Source organism: Temnothorax nylanderi, unplaced genomic scaffold (genome assembly GCF_030848795.1).
Source record: "Temnothorax nylanderi isolate EJ_2023f unplaced genomic scaffold, tnyl_v1.0 TNYL_tig0236_pilon, whole genome shotgun sequence".
Classification (NCBI taxonomy): Eukaryota; Metazoa; Arthropoda; class Insecta; order Hymenoptera; family Formicidae; genus Temnothorax; species Temnothorax nylanderi.
This window is the reverse complement of record NW_027249298.1, coordinates 68595-85161: the sequence shown is the minus strand read 5'-3', so window position 1 is coordinate 85161 and position 16567 is coordinate 68595. Positions and strand designations below refer to the sequence as shown.

At 35.3% G+C, this 16567-nt stretch overlaps 2 protein-coding genes across 5 annotated transcripts in view; one reads left to right on the top strand and one right to left on the bottom strand.

Moving 5' to 3' along the window:
- The window catches only part of LOC139779633 (A-type potassium channel modulatory protein KCNIP1), an 86982-nt gene that overhangs the window by 17731 nt on the left and 52684 nt on the right, over nucleotides 1-16567 (bottom strand). The window lies entirely within an intron of this gene.
- LOC139779636 (dynein regulatory complex subunit 5) overlaps nucleotides 1-16567 on the top strand; it is a 27123-nt gene extending 10556 nt beyond the window's left edge. The window contains 8 exon segments of the mRNA XM_071718050.1: nucleotides 58-249; nucleotides 5056-5223; nucleotides 5305-5443; nucleotides 7301-7538; nucleotides 10533-10688; nucleotides 10981-11095; nucleotides 15657-15832; nucleotides 16207-16567. Coding sequence (XP_071574151.1) covers nucleotides 58-249; nucleotides 5056-5223; nucleotides 5305-5443; nucleotides 7301-7538; nucleotides 10533-10688; nucleotides 10981-11095; nucleotides 15657-15832; nucleotides 16207-16244 — 1222 coding nt within the window. The 3' untranslated portion in view covers nucleotides 16245-16567.

The following is a 16567-nucleotide window of genomic DNA, read 5'->3' as shown; positions in this document are numbered from 1 at the left end:
AATTGATACTAAAAGCGATTTGCGTACGCAAGTACGATTTAATTCCTATTGTCGCAGATGGGAACACAACGATCCGAGCGAGTACGGTGGCTCATGGCGGCGATTATATTGCGAACGCCACTTAGCCGAGTATCTGGAAACTTTGCAAGCGAGCTACTTCGAGTCCCAAAGAGAGGAATGTGAGAAATTGATGGCTCTCGTGAAGAACCACATACACGTCATAAGGCTTCGCTCTCTTGTACCGACCAAGTAAAGCAAATTAGTATACTAAATTCTCAATTAGTTTTTATGCCTGACAAAATAATAATTAATGAAGACAAATCGAAGCGACTTATACCCAGTTAGGAGAAATAAGGTTCGGTTTTTTTGTAAGATTAATAAAGATTTTACTATGCGCGTAAATACATATGAAGTAGTTTAAAAAAATGGAGAATTTTCGACAATTATTATGAAGTATTAATATCTCCAAACATCTGTCACAGCTTTATCTGTCTGATAAACATAACTTCAACGTTGAAATTAAGCATCGCAAATCTTTTCACAGACGATCTTTTTTAATGAGAGGACGTATGAAAACTTGCAAAAATTTATGACAATTACGAAAAATATATTTATAGATCGTCATCGTAGTAGATACGAGTAGATACGTATTTATGTAGTGCCAACGTTTGAGCAGACCTTGCACCGCTTTACGTCGCGCCGCGCAGCAATCCACAGTATTTACGCCCGGCCGAGAACACATCGGAAAATTATTATTAGAGCCGGTCAGTTTGTCGGCTAAAACCGTAAGTGCTTGCACTTGAAGATCCAAGAAGTGCGATGGACTCGCGGCGTAAATATCGCGCGAAAGCGTAGTGGCCGATTCTATAATTGGCCGGAGTATCTAGGAGGCCAATTATAATCACGGACGCCGGAAAATCGCGAATATACCGAGCTTCAGCGGATTCCTTCATCGCTTTCGTTATCGCGATAACACATGCACAGTAATTATCTCCTATCTTTCGACGTAGTCTTCACATTTGGTCCTTTTATTTTTATGACAGCAAAATACAAAGTCTGTAAGGTAAATGCCAGGTACCAATGCCTGGACACGTAGATACCTATGTCTGGACATTTTTACCATTTTAATCTTTAAATAAATTATAACGCGAATTAAAATCAAAGATAAAAATATAATACAAGAAAAAGATTTTCCTCTTTGATTATTTGATTTTAATTCGCGTTATAACTTATTTAAGGATTAAAATGATAAAAATGTCCAGACATAGGTATCTACACGTGTCTAGGCATTGGTACATTTACCTTACACATCTTTGTGATATCGTATTCTGTGGAACCGTCCTTTTCATCGCCGATTGCTAATGGCTTACTACCTTCATTCACACCTTTGTAGCAAATTTACATTTGTACGTCATCCGTACAATGTGATTATTGAAGAGAACATTTGTGCAAATTCGGCCGCACTAAGTTTACCGAAATCGCGACGGCAGAGGCGGACACGCGGCAAACACACTTACGAGCGAATAAACTTGTTAATGGCGTTAAGGATTCTAATTATACACGCGCGGCGGGAGATATAGGTACACGCTAGCCGTAGAATTGCCGTGGCCATTGAGCGACGACTTTTAGACGCCGAGCGGTGTAAATTTTGCGCGAAATTGCAACAATCGCGGCCAAGTTGATATGTGTGACAGTGCGACAGTCGATTCTAGGCAGCTGGCTACGTGTGCTACTTTATAAACGTAACTTCGCGAAGTAGAAAGTAACTCAAGTGCAAGCTATGACAAGAAAACGTGAGCAAAAACATTTCCCTTCTGAATATCCTCTCGCGAACACAAAGTGTGTGATACGAAAGACATCATAACAATACAAATATAATATATACAATAATAAAAAAATGGATAATTTTATAATTATTTTGAGATAATTAAAAATTAATAATACAAGATCGTAATATAAATACTTGTAAATAAAAATCTACACGTAATAACTACAACGAATTTGCAAAAGCTGAAATCTTTTCCTGCTTTATTTAATTTCGCGTGTGAATGCACGTGCAAAATTTTTGGAATGTGTGTGTTCAAAAAGTGCCGATATACTTTTTATGAACCCACACATTGCGAGAGGAATTGTTAACGTTGTCGCGCCGGCGCCGCCGTCATTCCAGTTTCATTTCATTTCCAGCTTTTAAGGCCGCATTATAAAATGTTGCTGAGAACGGGGATGCTGTTCAAAAAGTAAAGAAGCAAATTTACATAGTTACGGCCGTAGAGTCGGCAGGATAGAAATGGTTACTGCCGTTGTAATGAAATTGGAACAGGTAAACGTGAGGACGGGAAAAAGAGTTCCGCGATCACGTTTGCAAAACTAATCTCAGGCGGAACAAGTAAAATGCTCGTTTCGCCCGTATTGTTCTCGCAAAAAAAATTTAATTAACCTCCGCACACGAATTTAGCAGTATTATTAACACGAAAAAGGCATTATTATGTAGCGCGGCAATGCAAACTTTATAAAAAGTTCACAAAATAAATTTTTATTTCCTGAACTTATTTTAAGTGAAAGCATGTTGTGCATATATCATCTATGTATAAGAAAATTCTCTATTTTTAATAAAAATAATAGAAAATCGTTATTCTTATTTTTTTAAACCATTTTAATGTTAAACAACTCAGCGTCATTTAGAAATATATTGACGAAAAATTGATTTGAAATTAACTAGAAAGATGAATTTTGCTATCCCACACATGTAGCAATATATATTATTTAATGCCCAATAATGTCATTATCATTAATTTGAGTCATTATATATCTATAGCTTTATTTGTCTAATTTATTCACGCACCATCTAAATATTTGCCATTTTAGTTTGATGAAATTCGTAGTAGAGCTCTCTTCGTAAACGCGCGCGCACGCGTGTGCGCGTTTTTCTGCAATTCGGCGCTGATAATTCCGAGAACGCTTGGCCCGTTATTCAATACGTATCGCGATTTTAATAAGTAAAGTTGAATCGTTAGGAAACGTTATATCATTCCGCGATGGCAATCGTTACAGATCCTAGCCCAGAAATTTCATTTAATTAAAAGGGAAAGAGAGAGAGCGCGTTTGGGAAAAGTAATTCTCTCAGATCACACCGGGCTGCTCTCTGTCCGAGCGATCCGTAAATCCGCTGCAAGATTTATCTTCGCATTTATTTGTATTACGAATAATAGATCCTTTTATCGTGATCTGTCTCAGCTTTAACCCCTTTCTTTTAATATCATTGCTATTTAAACTTTAAATACAAGAAAATTAAGATTAACAATAAATACTTAATTTAATAAATTAGAATAATCTTGACTATAGAAGTGTTTGACGCGCGAAAAATATTCTAAATAATTTGAGAACAAAAGGGTTAAAGACTATACAACTTATAAGATACATAAGAAATTATACGGCTATACTAATTAGTACATATAAACTGTCAATATTGTCTTTCTGCATGCACGGATTTATTATTCGAAATTCCATTTCGTATATCAATCTAGCACGTCCAACGTACCCAGCATATACCTATCTGGCGGTTAATATGGCCCGGCGCGTGTACGGCGTGTACGCGTTCTTCAATTATTCACAACGGCTAGCATGCAACTAGGCCTCTACATACGACGTAGTTTGTGCAACGTAATCCATCGTCCAATATTGATCAGAGCCGCGACTCACTCAAATACATTAACTGTTTCGCGGATAAACCATTCAGTAACAGCTCGAACTAATTTTTTTACATACACGTGGATTTTTGCCATACGTCCTAGGGATAAAATATTTTTTTTTCCTCCGCATTAAAAAAATTGCTTTTCCGCTCGTTCGTTGCATCACGGATTGATTGACAGTCTGGATATAATACGAAAAATCGCGATAGATATGAAAAAATATGTATGTACAAATGGAATCTCTGTCTCTATCTCTATATATAAAAATGAATATATGCATGTTTGTCCGCTATGCAAATCTACAGTTTTCAAATTAGAACAACTAAATTTGGTATACTATCTCATGATACTCTGACTTAGATCGTAGACGTATTTTGAGAACCGCATCATTATCGATTTTTTGGGAAACCGGTTCCAAAATTTTTCTAATATCTGTCTGACTGCGAACTACTCATTCATTAATGGACCGATTTTCTGGAAACCGGTGCCAAAATTTGTCTAATTTTTCGGGGATGGTGTCGATGAAGAATAAATTAATATAAGAAAATAAAAATAAAAATAAATAAAAAAGGGGACCCTCATACAAAATTGTCTAAAAATGGTCCCTTTAAAAACAAAAAAATTTTTTTGGAGGTAAATATTACTATTCGGGGAAAAAACATCGTCTAGTGTCTAATAAATTAGCCCGTAGAGGGTTTTGGGAAGGGGTCAAAGCGAGGGGAAAAGGTCTGCTGGGAAAGAATGTTTATTAGCGTCAGTTGTGTTTAGAATTTGATGATCAATTTAATTTGTGATATTATTATTCTATCGATCACAGTTTTCACATTAGAACAACTAAATTTGGTATACTATCTCATGATACTTTAACTTAGATCGTAGAGGGTTTTGGGAAGGGGTCTGAGTCCGGGGACAAGGGACCCCCATACATAATTGTTTAAAAAAGGTCCCTTTTTTCAAAAAAAATTTTTTTGGGGGTAAATATTACTATTCGGGGAAAAGAAGGAAGAGCTTTTGAGCCCGCGCGAAGCGCGGGCGAAAAAGCTAGTATATTTATATAAAGATAGAATTAAAAAATTGAAAAATTCATGGAATAAACATTTTTATCGTTGTGTATTCGTATCATGACACTCATACGAAGTAAATTAAAATAGAAATAAATTTCTAATTAATAAACTTCTACAATTTTTTAAACTTTGTTAGTCAAAATCATTGAATGTGTTGTTACGCTTCGTTTGTCAAAGCACGGCTCGTTTTTCACGCATAAACGCGTAGCTGATTTCTAAAAAAAAATTGTATTGAATAAAAAATTAATTACCGACAAAATTCCGTTTCTCATACATGTGCGATTTGGATGCAAACTTTCCAGAGAGCAGACAACGCGAGCTAACGCGGAGGACGAGTCAACCCCAGAGGAAAACGTCGCGCATCACATTCCTATGGCAGTTATACTCCCGCGATTTCCGTATCTCACCGAGATTTATCTCAACTTCGGTATGATCTACATGAACGACGGTTTCGAATGGCGAGACTTCGAGTGAGTCGGAAATTCAGCGAGCGCGACGATAAAGTGGATCCCCACGTTAAACGATTGATAAAACATTCATCGCTCGTGCAGGTTCTCGCTGGAGGATTGCTTAAGTCTGGGGGAAGGAATTAAAGACAGCCCGAAATTGAAGAAATTCAGTTTGACCCGAAGCAACTTGGATCAGCCCCGAGTCGCAGCCATTCTCCAAGGGATGGTGTCGAACGATAACGTTAGTCGGTGTATCCTCGTTATGTGAATAACACATAAACCGCTTTATTTTCGATTAAAAATTAATAGAAGTACAACTAAAGATGCAACTTTGCTAAAAGCTAAACTAACGTGACTGCAAGCGTTATCTGTTTTAATGCTCAATGTGACAGTAAAACAAAGAAATATAACACTATCTACTGGATATTACATGGTAATATCTATATGTATGTAAAAACGATCTTGGCATCCACTGGTAGATATAGTAGAGAGTTGTATGCCATGGTCATGAATATTGTAATTCCTGCTACACCTCGTAATAATTTCTTGACACGTTGACTGCCATGGTGGTCCGTGATCGGCGTTATCAAAGATTTTGAAAACGCTTGTAAAAGATAAACGCTTTCTAATATAAAATTTTACATGACACAAATAGCTAAATAGCAATGTAAATTAAAAAATGCGTTCTTCAACAGTACTCATGAGGATGCAGTTATTTAATCATATTGCACAATATTTTATCGTTATATGCTTGCCGGTGTAAAGCTATGAGCGCATATAACATTAAAAAATTAAACTATCATTTACACTATACACTACAGGGTGTCCCATTTTAAAAAACGCACCTCGATAATTCTTCAACAAAGCATTTTCAGCAAAAATGTTTCAGACAAAAGTTGTACGGTTTCGAGGGGCACATAAGATGGTGTCATTAGTTTGCGCCAGAAATTTTCTTCTTTTATGCTCTTTCAAACAATATACTATACAATACAAGGGGTTCCATTTAAAATTTTTGAGTTGGTGCTTCCTGGGGCACTAAAAAATTTTAAGTAAAACCCCCTATATTGTAAGTATATTGTTTGAAAGGGCATACAAAAAGAAAATTTTTGGCGTAAACCAGAGGTCGATACGTTAACCCATTCGGAAGTTATTTAGGGTCAAAGTTCGGAAAAACCATGCAATTTTTGAACCTAAATAACTTTTGAATGGGTCAACGTATCGACCTCTAACTTGCGCCAAAATTTTTCTTATTTTATGCCCTTTCAAAGGATATACAATATAGGGGGTTCTATTTAAAAAATTGAAGGTGACCTTCACATGACCTTTAAGCAACTATCCAAGGTCAAACTAATGACACCATCTTATGTGCCCCTCGAAACCGTACAACTTTTGTCTGAAACATTTTTGCTGAAAATGCTTTGTTGAAGAATTATCAAGCTGCGTTTTTTAAAATGGGAGACCCTCTATATATATATATATTTGTACCTCGTTTGAGATTCTCTTAGCGATTGGCGTTGGTCGTTTTGAAATATCTCAAAAATTGGCGAAACTACTTCCTGAACGTATTTTGAAAAGCCTGTACTTTCGATCCCCTTGAGATACAAACGATTTGGAAAGGGGTACAAATGATGTTCTTTCGAATGACGTTGGCCGTTTTCAAATATCTTAAAGTTGGACGATTTTTTCATCTCCCCTAACTTTTTAATCCTTTGGATACAAATGAAATAAAATGTGGTACTAACGAGTGTACAAACAAAGTAAAAAAACCTATAGCCTGCGTTCGTTTATTCCCATCGCGCGGGAGCTGTTGGGAAAATAAAATCTATAATGCACGTTACATATATTATATATTTTATTTTCCCAATAGCTCCCAATGTGAATAAACAAATGCAGGCAATGTGTAAATAATTTTTTAATTTTTTAATGTTTTGAGCGCTGGCTTTACACTATTATATGCTTACGATAATGAAAATTCTACTGTGGCGCACACGATAAGACATACAAAACTCGCTGGGCAGGCATCGTGTTAACGGAGAATTTTATCACACACGTTCCACGTATATTATCTCATATATTATCTCAATTATCTCGGATGCAGATCCAGGAGTTGGATCTGTCGCATTGCAAATTGATGGATACCGGTGCACATGCGGTGGGTGAATTTCTGTCGATGCATCAGAAACTGAGGACTTTGCACTTGGCGAACAACAATATAGGACCGAACGGAGTTGCTGGTATCGTTCACGGATTAATGAAAGCAAACACGACGGCTCTGAAAGATTTGGATCTGCGACTGAATCCTCTACAAAATGAGGGAGCTAATCACATATGCGCTCGTAAGTTCGTAAATATATATCGTAGCAGCCTCAGTTCTGCTCAGATATTAAATTGTGTTTTTATTTCATATTTTATTAAATACCATTTTCTGATAAACTAACAATAAAATTAATATTTAAACCATTTTTTTAATACGCTAATACCTAATTTTCACTTAAGGATGTTCTATAGGTACCGTTCCAACCAAAAGTATGCAGGAAATATTAAAAACTCTGATATTAATTCTCCAGGGATCCAAAGACAAAAAAATGTATATAAATAGTTACGGAACATCTAATAGAATGTAAAAGACGTAGATTTAGTGACTGTAAATAACTGTTACTACTATTTTTTTCAAAAAAAATTTTCAAACAAAAATTGTAAATCGTTTCAAATTTTGTTGCTATATTTTTGTTTGTTGATGATCTGCTTGTGTGTAAAAATATTATTATATTGGTTACATTTTTTTATGTTTACACTTTCCTCTGTAAAACCCTTTGTAAAACGGATATTCAAGAATTGATAACTTTTTATCTAAATTGTGAATCGATTTGAAATTTGGCCCCGAACTTTGAAAGAGAATACACAATATGATATTAAATTTTCGTCAACTTCGTTACATTTTAACTAACTCTTTAGAACACCCTTAATCTTAACAGATAGAAAAAGATTCAGACTTATAAGAAAATATCGATCCTATTTCTCTTATTATTATTTAAAAAATGTTTTGGTTGATTTTTAAGATTGTGTAATCTCGGGACTTTAGGACTAGATAAAACGTTCTATGCATGTCAGAAAAAATTTAACTCTCGTTGCTGAAATAGAACAGTTGCATGATGAAAAAATCGAGTTTTTAAAGGTCTATCTACATCTATCGTAATATTAACCGTAACGCTCGTCGTAACAGCTCTACTTGACCTCTGACATTCTGTTTCGCCATTTGCTGTTGTGCACAACTTTATAACACGCATTGCTATTTTATGTATATACACACACACACAATGTTTACGACAGCTTCTTTCTTTACGACCACGATCACTTACGATTAAAGTGTTACGATAGATGTAGATGGGGCTTAAAAAAATATTTAAAGATGCCGAAAACTTTCTCATAGGGCATATCATAACTTAGGAGCGAGCAGATACATTAAAATTTATTGCCCAATATCTTTTAACTTAAGCTCTCAGTTTTAATAACTTTTTCGAGTCTTTTCTTTGATTAAATCGAGAAATATTTGTGTGTGATAAATTCAGTATCTTTATAAGTAATAAGAATAAAGCGATATTTACGCTTTTGCTTAATCTTAATGCTTAATATAACTAACTGCAACAATACTAATCAAGAATACAATTTTAATTTGTATTTACAATTATAAATAGCACGTATATGTACAATCGACAATGAACAGATTCTATCAATTTTTAAATAATCTTTCCACAAGTAAAATAGCGATAAATGTAAATAGACGCGATTATAGAGCAATTTCACAAGCAATTCTCTTTCTCTCTTTGGTCTGAAAACGATATATCAAGATAGATAATTCTTTGTTTATTTGGAAAAATACAACGCCACTTCGAAGATTATCCAGTGGTGTTTTCTACAGAATTCAGTGCCCGAGTAATACAAAGCTCGTTGAGGTAAATTGAAATTTAATGTTGCGTGCGGTACTACACACACACTTTATGCTGGTGCACTATACGGGTGCATTGCATTCTCGCCGAATAACGGAAATATCACGGATTTCGTATTTCAGCACCATTCTCTCTCTCTCTCTCTCTCTCTCTCTCTCTCTCTCTCTCTCTCTTTCTTTCAAAAAGCTATAAATTTATCAATGTACGTATGTACACAGGACAGATCAATGATAAAATCGGATCTCGAAATTTATATTTTCTGCATTTCCAAATGTATTTTTTATGACGATAACAAATACCAGCGAGAGAAAATTGATTTCGAACGAAGAAAGATAAGAAAATAATGGAATTTACTTTTTTAAATATCAAATTTGTCTGAGATATTAATGACGCTTTATTGTCAGATAATATGCTACGTCCAAGCTAGGCCGAAGAATTCAAATTAAAAGGTGTCATCTTGATTATCTCCCCAGTAAGCAAGAAATATCAAGAAATATTTCAACTGCATTGTATTAACGTTACAACGTTGCTGCAATGTGCAGGTTGAAATGTTGACGTTTCTGGCTTACTGGGTCGTTACTTTAAAACATTGCTTAATTGTCTTTATCATGGACTGAATGTACAGGTATCATGCTTGACCTCGCTACACGAAGCCATACTGCTTATTGCCGACTTTAAAAACTGAATGCACAATCCCATATAATCTCGAAAATTAGCATAGAGAGAGAGGAAAAAAAGAGCGTAATCGACTCGCAGGTCGAAAGTGTAGCATAAGCGGCACGCTGAATTATTTAAATAAATGCAAGCTGAATAGCAGATTGTGGCATGCGCGTGCATACAAATCGCATGTTACAGCACACGGAACGTGTCTGAAACTGCAATATAAAAATGCATGAAAGGGCAATAACACCTATTACAGTACATATAGAAAATCATTACCGCAATTTCTCGTGGATATGTTCCCGGATGTATAATACGTACTCATTATAAGATAATAGCTTCAATTTTAATATGAATAAAAATTTTCAGAAAAGGGAATTTAGGTTGCTAATCTTTGACCCTGGTCGGTTCACTAGATGTAAAATTTTGCTTAAAAAAAAAATGTTCAGATTATTATCTTAATAAAACCATCTTAATAAAAAATATTAGATATGATATAAACGACAGAACGTAGTGACATAACATTATATTGCTTTAACGCAAGATATATATTACTGAATTTAATAGATAAATAGTGTGATTAATTACTTTGATGATAGTTTTGTTTTTATAATTTATCTAAATATATATTTTTTATATTCCTTATAATAAATTCTTTGCAAAAATATTCATTTGTAAGAGATTTCTGTTTTTATATTATACTTGTTAATTTGTCATTTTCAGTCCTGGTGAGAAATAAAACTTTGGAAACATTGAATATCAGCGGCTGCGAATTAGGTCCGGAAGACGGCATAGCGCTGGCCGGAGTGCTCTCTTCTGGTTGCGTGGAACTCGAAGTCTTATCTCTCGACGTATCAAACAATAATTTTGGATTTACCGGTATTAATAACAGAGAATTTCGCTTTTCTATATCTTCTTTCGAGAATATTATTTTAATATAGCTCAAAAGAAGATGTAGAAATTTAAGAGAAAGAAGTTTCCAATTTCCAAAGTCATATATGACGGAATCGAGATAATTACGTAAGGAGAGCAACACATGCAAACAGTGGTCTAAAAATCGTTAAAAAACACCAATTATTAATATTATTGTTGGAGAATCGTTGCGCAATTATCTCAACGGTTGAAAGATTTGTACTCCACGCAAAAAAAACGACAATAAAATTTGTTCCAGCTGGAGAGTCATTCGAGGCGGCCGTGAGCTCATGCCCGTACATTATCCACTTGGATGGTCGAATGTGCAATTTCTCGAAAGAATCGGAGTGCTCGATCACCGAGAACGCGCACAGGTGAGGCCCGCGATTAGGGTAACTTCGGTATTTACGCCGCGCGGGGATTTACGCCGCAGAAGTCAGAAAAAATAGAAGGAATAAAGATACTTGCTCGTGATCACACTGTTATGTGCCTTTATGCCATATTAGTATTGTACTGTAATTTCAGTTCTTTACTGTTAATATTAACGAAACTGTTGTGAGTTGAAGTAAATAGCGCGATCATATATTACGACCTACGTAAAATAATTACTGTATAGGGAATGTAAAAGGTTTAATGGTTATTTCATAATACATAAGTGTAGAGGGATAGTAAAGAATGGAATACAGCAAAATACAAGTGCATAGCTCTTGTATTCTTTGTTTAGCTTCATATCTTGTATATCCCTCCTGTTTGGGATATACGGCATTTTTAGCACGCGAGATTTATGCCACAGTACAGACACTCTATAAAAATTGAAATCTCCTGTGTTCTTTTTTTATCTTTTTCTTGGATCGTATACCAATAACCTTTAAAGCATCTATCGTTCTTCTATTTTCTTTTTAAAATCTTTTAGTTTTATAATTTGTTTATCATTCTTACATCTTCATAAACTTTTTACATACATTTGATAACTTAATTATTATAACATATTATTGCCTTATTTATAATTAAACATTAAATTTTTTATAAGGCGTATATTTCATCCATAAATGTCATATATCCCACCCCTATGGGATATATGGCAAAAATGCAAGGGTTTCTAAAAGTTTTTTTGTTAAATACAAAGAATAAATATTTCATATTTCTAATTTTTTTATATAGTAGTAGACAATACAAAGTTTTTATTGGTATAATTCATTTGCCTTAAACATAGTAAAGTACTCGACAAATTAAGTTTTCCTTAGGTGCGGCGTATATACCGGAGTTACCCTATCGTGCGAGAGGTAAAACGGTTTCCGTTTTCCTTCTTTTTTAATTTATTTAATTTTCCAACCGACCCGCTCTTTCCCAATGTGTAACACCGCTCACCTTTATTTCATTTGCTTCCCATTTCCACGCACGTAGGTGCGACGTGCTCAAGACAATACCGTAAATTTAATAAATCCACGGGGAGCGAAATGTCGTAGGTGTGCAGTCCACCGGAGATCTATAAATTTCTATCGTATTCAAGTATTCTGTAATACTTGACTTTATTGGTGATTTTACGCAAACTTCCATATTTCGGCGCGCGTGCTCGCTCGTACGGTACGTTACGATTTATTAAGACAGGCAAAAGGATCGTTATATATGTTCCCGGGAGAGAACTCGCGATTTCTATCGTGCTCATGACACAATTTTCACGTACAATTTCCACACGTTCTAAATTTACATTAATTTCGCGTTTATCTCGCAGATTTTCATGTAGTACGTCCTGAATTGTACCTACCCATTGTCTTTTTTTTTGGCATTCTTTTAAATGGAAATTACAATAAGAGAGACCGGGGCTAGAAGTCGGGTAAGTTGTCACAAAGCTTATATCTCGCTTAATAGATTGAGTGGAATATTCTTCTTTATAGTGTAGGTTGCTCCTATCGTGTTAGTCGGGTGTACGAGATAGCTCGTTTCAAAAACATCGCATGTGATATTTACGAGCACTTTTTAAAAATTGGAGGTCATGAGTATAAAATTCTTCTTGCCTCTATTTTTATTGTTCCGTTGGTTTTTGGAATTACTAGTCGTAATTTCTTTTTGGTCATAAGAAATATAGTTATAGTTTTAGATAATTTTTCCTGTATTTAGTTAACCGTCATTGCAACATAGTTTATAAATATAATCCTCTTTGTTCAAAATGACCGTTCAGGGTAAGTTGTCTCAAATGAGATGGGATTCAAAGTTTATGAGAATTATTATTCTTTTATTTACTCGAAGTTTATGAAAGTATTACAAAATTTATGAGAATTATTATTCTTTCATTTACTCTAAGTTTATGAGAATTATATTACAAAGTTTATGAAAATTATTAATTTTTCGTTTAATTCATGCTGCAATATATTATTAAGTTAAATTTACCAAAAACCGGCACTAACTTTAATAAAATATTAAAACAGGAACTATTTGTCGTATGTTTCCTCTACATGAAAGATACATGACAATCAATCCAGAGTCATGTGACAATCAAACCCTGGGTATGGGATAAGTTGTCACATTTGCGCGGTTTTGCTTAGAATTAAATAACTTTTTTGTGTATAAATATATACAAGTATAATATTTTTTTTCTTACACCTAAAAGATGTAGCTACATTATAAAGTAGTATACGATATTATAAAATATTGCTAACATTTTTTTTTAAATCAGTATTTGAAAAGTGTGATAACTAGCCCCGGTCTCCCCTACGTTTTAATTAATATATTATAGTCAAACAGCACTCGGTGAGTGTCATTTAAGGAAAACCTTTTATTAATGAAAATATTAATTACTTCATCATTTCACTTTACGAGAATTGCGAGAGACAGGCGGTGTGACAATTCATCCGACATTTCGATTTCCTCTTCAAATCAACACCGTCGCGCGAGATAACCGCCGGGCTCTGGAGTTGCTCACAGGCTGCGTTTGCAAACCTCATTACGCCCGAAAGGGCAACACGATCGTCGTGTCAGAATGGAATACCCAGGTCGTCAACTCCGGGTACAAGCAGTTCGATGAAGGCGACGAATCTCGTCGTGCTTGGCCGCGCGCCAAGCCGTTCGCCGAAAGACAACTTCCTTTCTTGATAAAACAACGAGATGTCCCGACGTATCGGGAGTCGTTGATCAACCGTTAAATCGAGAGCGATCGATTATATTATCGTAATCGAGAATCGCAAACCGTTAAACGGGAGAGGGGAGAGAGAGAGAGAGAGAGAGAGAGAGAGAGAGAGAGAGAGAGAGAGAGAGAGAGAGAGAGAGCGCGTCTCTTCTTACCGTTAAACTCGATTGTTACGTCTATTTAGCGCGCCTCGTTTCCAGCCTGGCGCTAATAGTCAATCGATTTATCCGTTTTCCCCTCTTTTTTTTTAGGAACGCACACGCGGTTATCCTCCCTCCCTTCCTTCCTTTCTTCCTCCTCTCTCTCTCTCTCTCTCTCTCTCTCTCTCTCTCTCTCTCTCTCTCTCTCTCTCTCTCTCTCTCCCGTTGATCGCGTCTTCCATGCACCTTTGACCTATTGACACCGTAGTTCGCATGCTGCGTAATATAAGCGTATCAAGGATCTTCACTTGTGAATACACGCGGCCCTGAAGACCGATTGCACATGTGAGATGCGCAATTCTATGCGCCCAGAGCAATCGTTGACAATGATTAGACATGAACTGTACATCAAGATCCTAACATCGGGAAAGTAAAAAAAAATAATCTCTTCCGACATAAACGTGTCTATCATATTTTTTAACAATGCATACTTTATATTTTAAAAACATAAAATATTCTTTTTTCTACTCTCTAAAAGTCGAAGAATAAAATACCGCTCAAAATAAGTGAAACACAAGTGTAACGAAAAGTGAAAATTGAGCCTGTGATCACTTCGAGTGATTCACCACTCTAAGAAAGAGTAAAATTGCGCTCTATAAGTTGGAGTGAAATCACATTCTATTTTAATGAAAGGGCACTCTTTTCGAGTGCAGTAGATCAGTGTCCATATAGGAATAAATTATGTCACTCTACAATTTTGAGTAAAAAATTTCTTAGAGTCATTTATCAGTCAATCTTTAGTGAATCATTATAGTGATTCACTATAGTTTTAGAGTGAGATTGTATCACTTTGGTAGGGAGTAGTAGCCGCTCTAAAAATTTGAGTGAAAAATTTACTCCTACCTTATGAGTGCCCGCATTTACTCAAATTAGAGTGACAACCCTCTCTTTTGAAGTGACTATCGTAATCACTATAATATACACGGAGAAAATTTTTTGTTATATTTTACCCTTAAATTCACTACAAACTTGGAACAACTTGGCAACCAAGGAATTTTTAAAATATACAAAAGACATTTTACAAACAACGTGATAAAAATTACCAAGCAGATTGGTAAATTTTGAAAAATTATTATTGAAATTTCCTAGATATATTTTAGTAAAATTAATCAAACATATTTTATATTTTAATGTAATAGATATTAATATTTTTTATTATGGTAGATATTAATCGGAATAGCTCGCATAAAATTCTTGGTGGTACATGTTGTCCCACAACTACCATGATTTCAGGGTAAATTTTAAGAGAAAATTCTCTCCGTGTATTAGTGGCAAAAGCATTCTATGAAATTTAGAGAGTAAACATATCTTCCTAAGATATTACGTCTATTAACTTTAAGTCTGGTTTATCATAGATTTGAAAACAAAAATTGCAAATAGTGAACGTGACTTATCGTAAACCTAATAATAAAATAAAACCACTGAGACGGTCATTGTTATCGGTATCATACTTCGACATATTACACTCCCGTTTCCATAATCGTGAAACCTCCTCTTCAATGTATTGTGCGCGTTTATCTTCTACCGGGCACATTTTCCAATTTATTTTATCGCGATGAGTTATTGCTCCGCGGTTGCCGTTGTAAATGTCTGCACGCCACGTTTACGCAGGAATAAACAAAACGTGAAAAAGAGAGAAGAGAGGGACAAGGCAGCGCTTTCCCAAAGCAGTAATGTCTATAATTCACCCAGCGCCAAGAAACTGTAACAACAGTCGGAAGTTGGGTCGTCATTCCCAGAGCCAAAGGATATTGTGCAACGTTTCACTGGCAGACAAATCGATGCCGGTAAGAGTTACTGCACTATTTTCTTTATTACGTTATTGCTTCATCTTATAGTCCATGCATGGAATATGCAGCGTTATACAACATACAAGTATCATCAACTGACTTTTTATCGTATTGACTCGAGGATTGATTATGCCACACCACATATTTTTGTAAGCGCAGGTTACACACCAAGTTTCCATCGTGTTCTCCGATTTTCCGTGTCTATATTATATGGAGTACTTTTGACCTGTTATACTTGTTGTATTTCAATGTTGGAAACGTTTCAATTTAATAAATTTTGTCGGCATTTCTTCAGGTTTAAAAAACGACACGCAACAATATTCGGAACGAGATTTAAACGTGATTATTTAATCACGGAATTCAAATTGCAGACGAGCAGGAGAAGATAAAATCAATTCTCAGGACTTGACACACAAGTGGCCCCGTCTATTAGGAGAAGAAGAGTTCTCCTGGTCGTGTAAAATTTAAGACACTGTTTAGGTAGCGACGCCACGATATCCAGAAGAGTGCTTAAGAATGAGTCGAGCTTTCAGGTATAATAAAACGAAGATGATGGTCCAATATACAGGCTCCAAGGAACACCGCCAAGACTGATTCTAATCAATAAACCCACTTTTCAAAGATCGATGTAACGCTTATACTTCTTAAGAAATAAACACTCCGAACGAGCAAAAAGGCAAAATTTTGCAATTTATTGTATAATAAATGACTGTGTTCTGTTGTTTATATTTA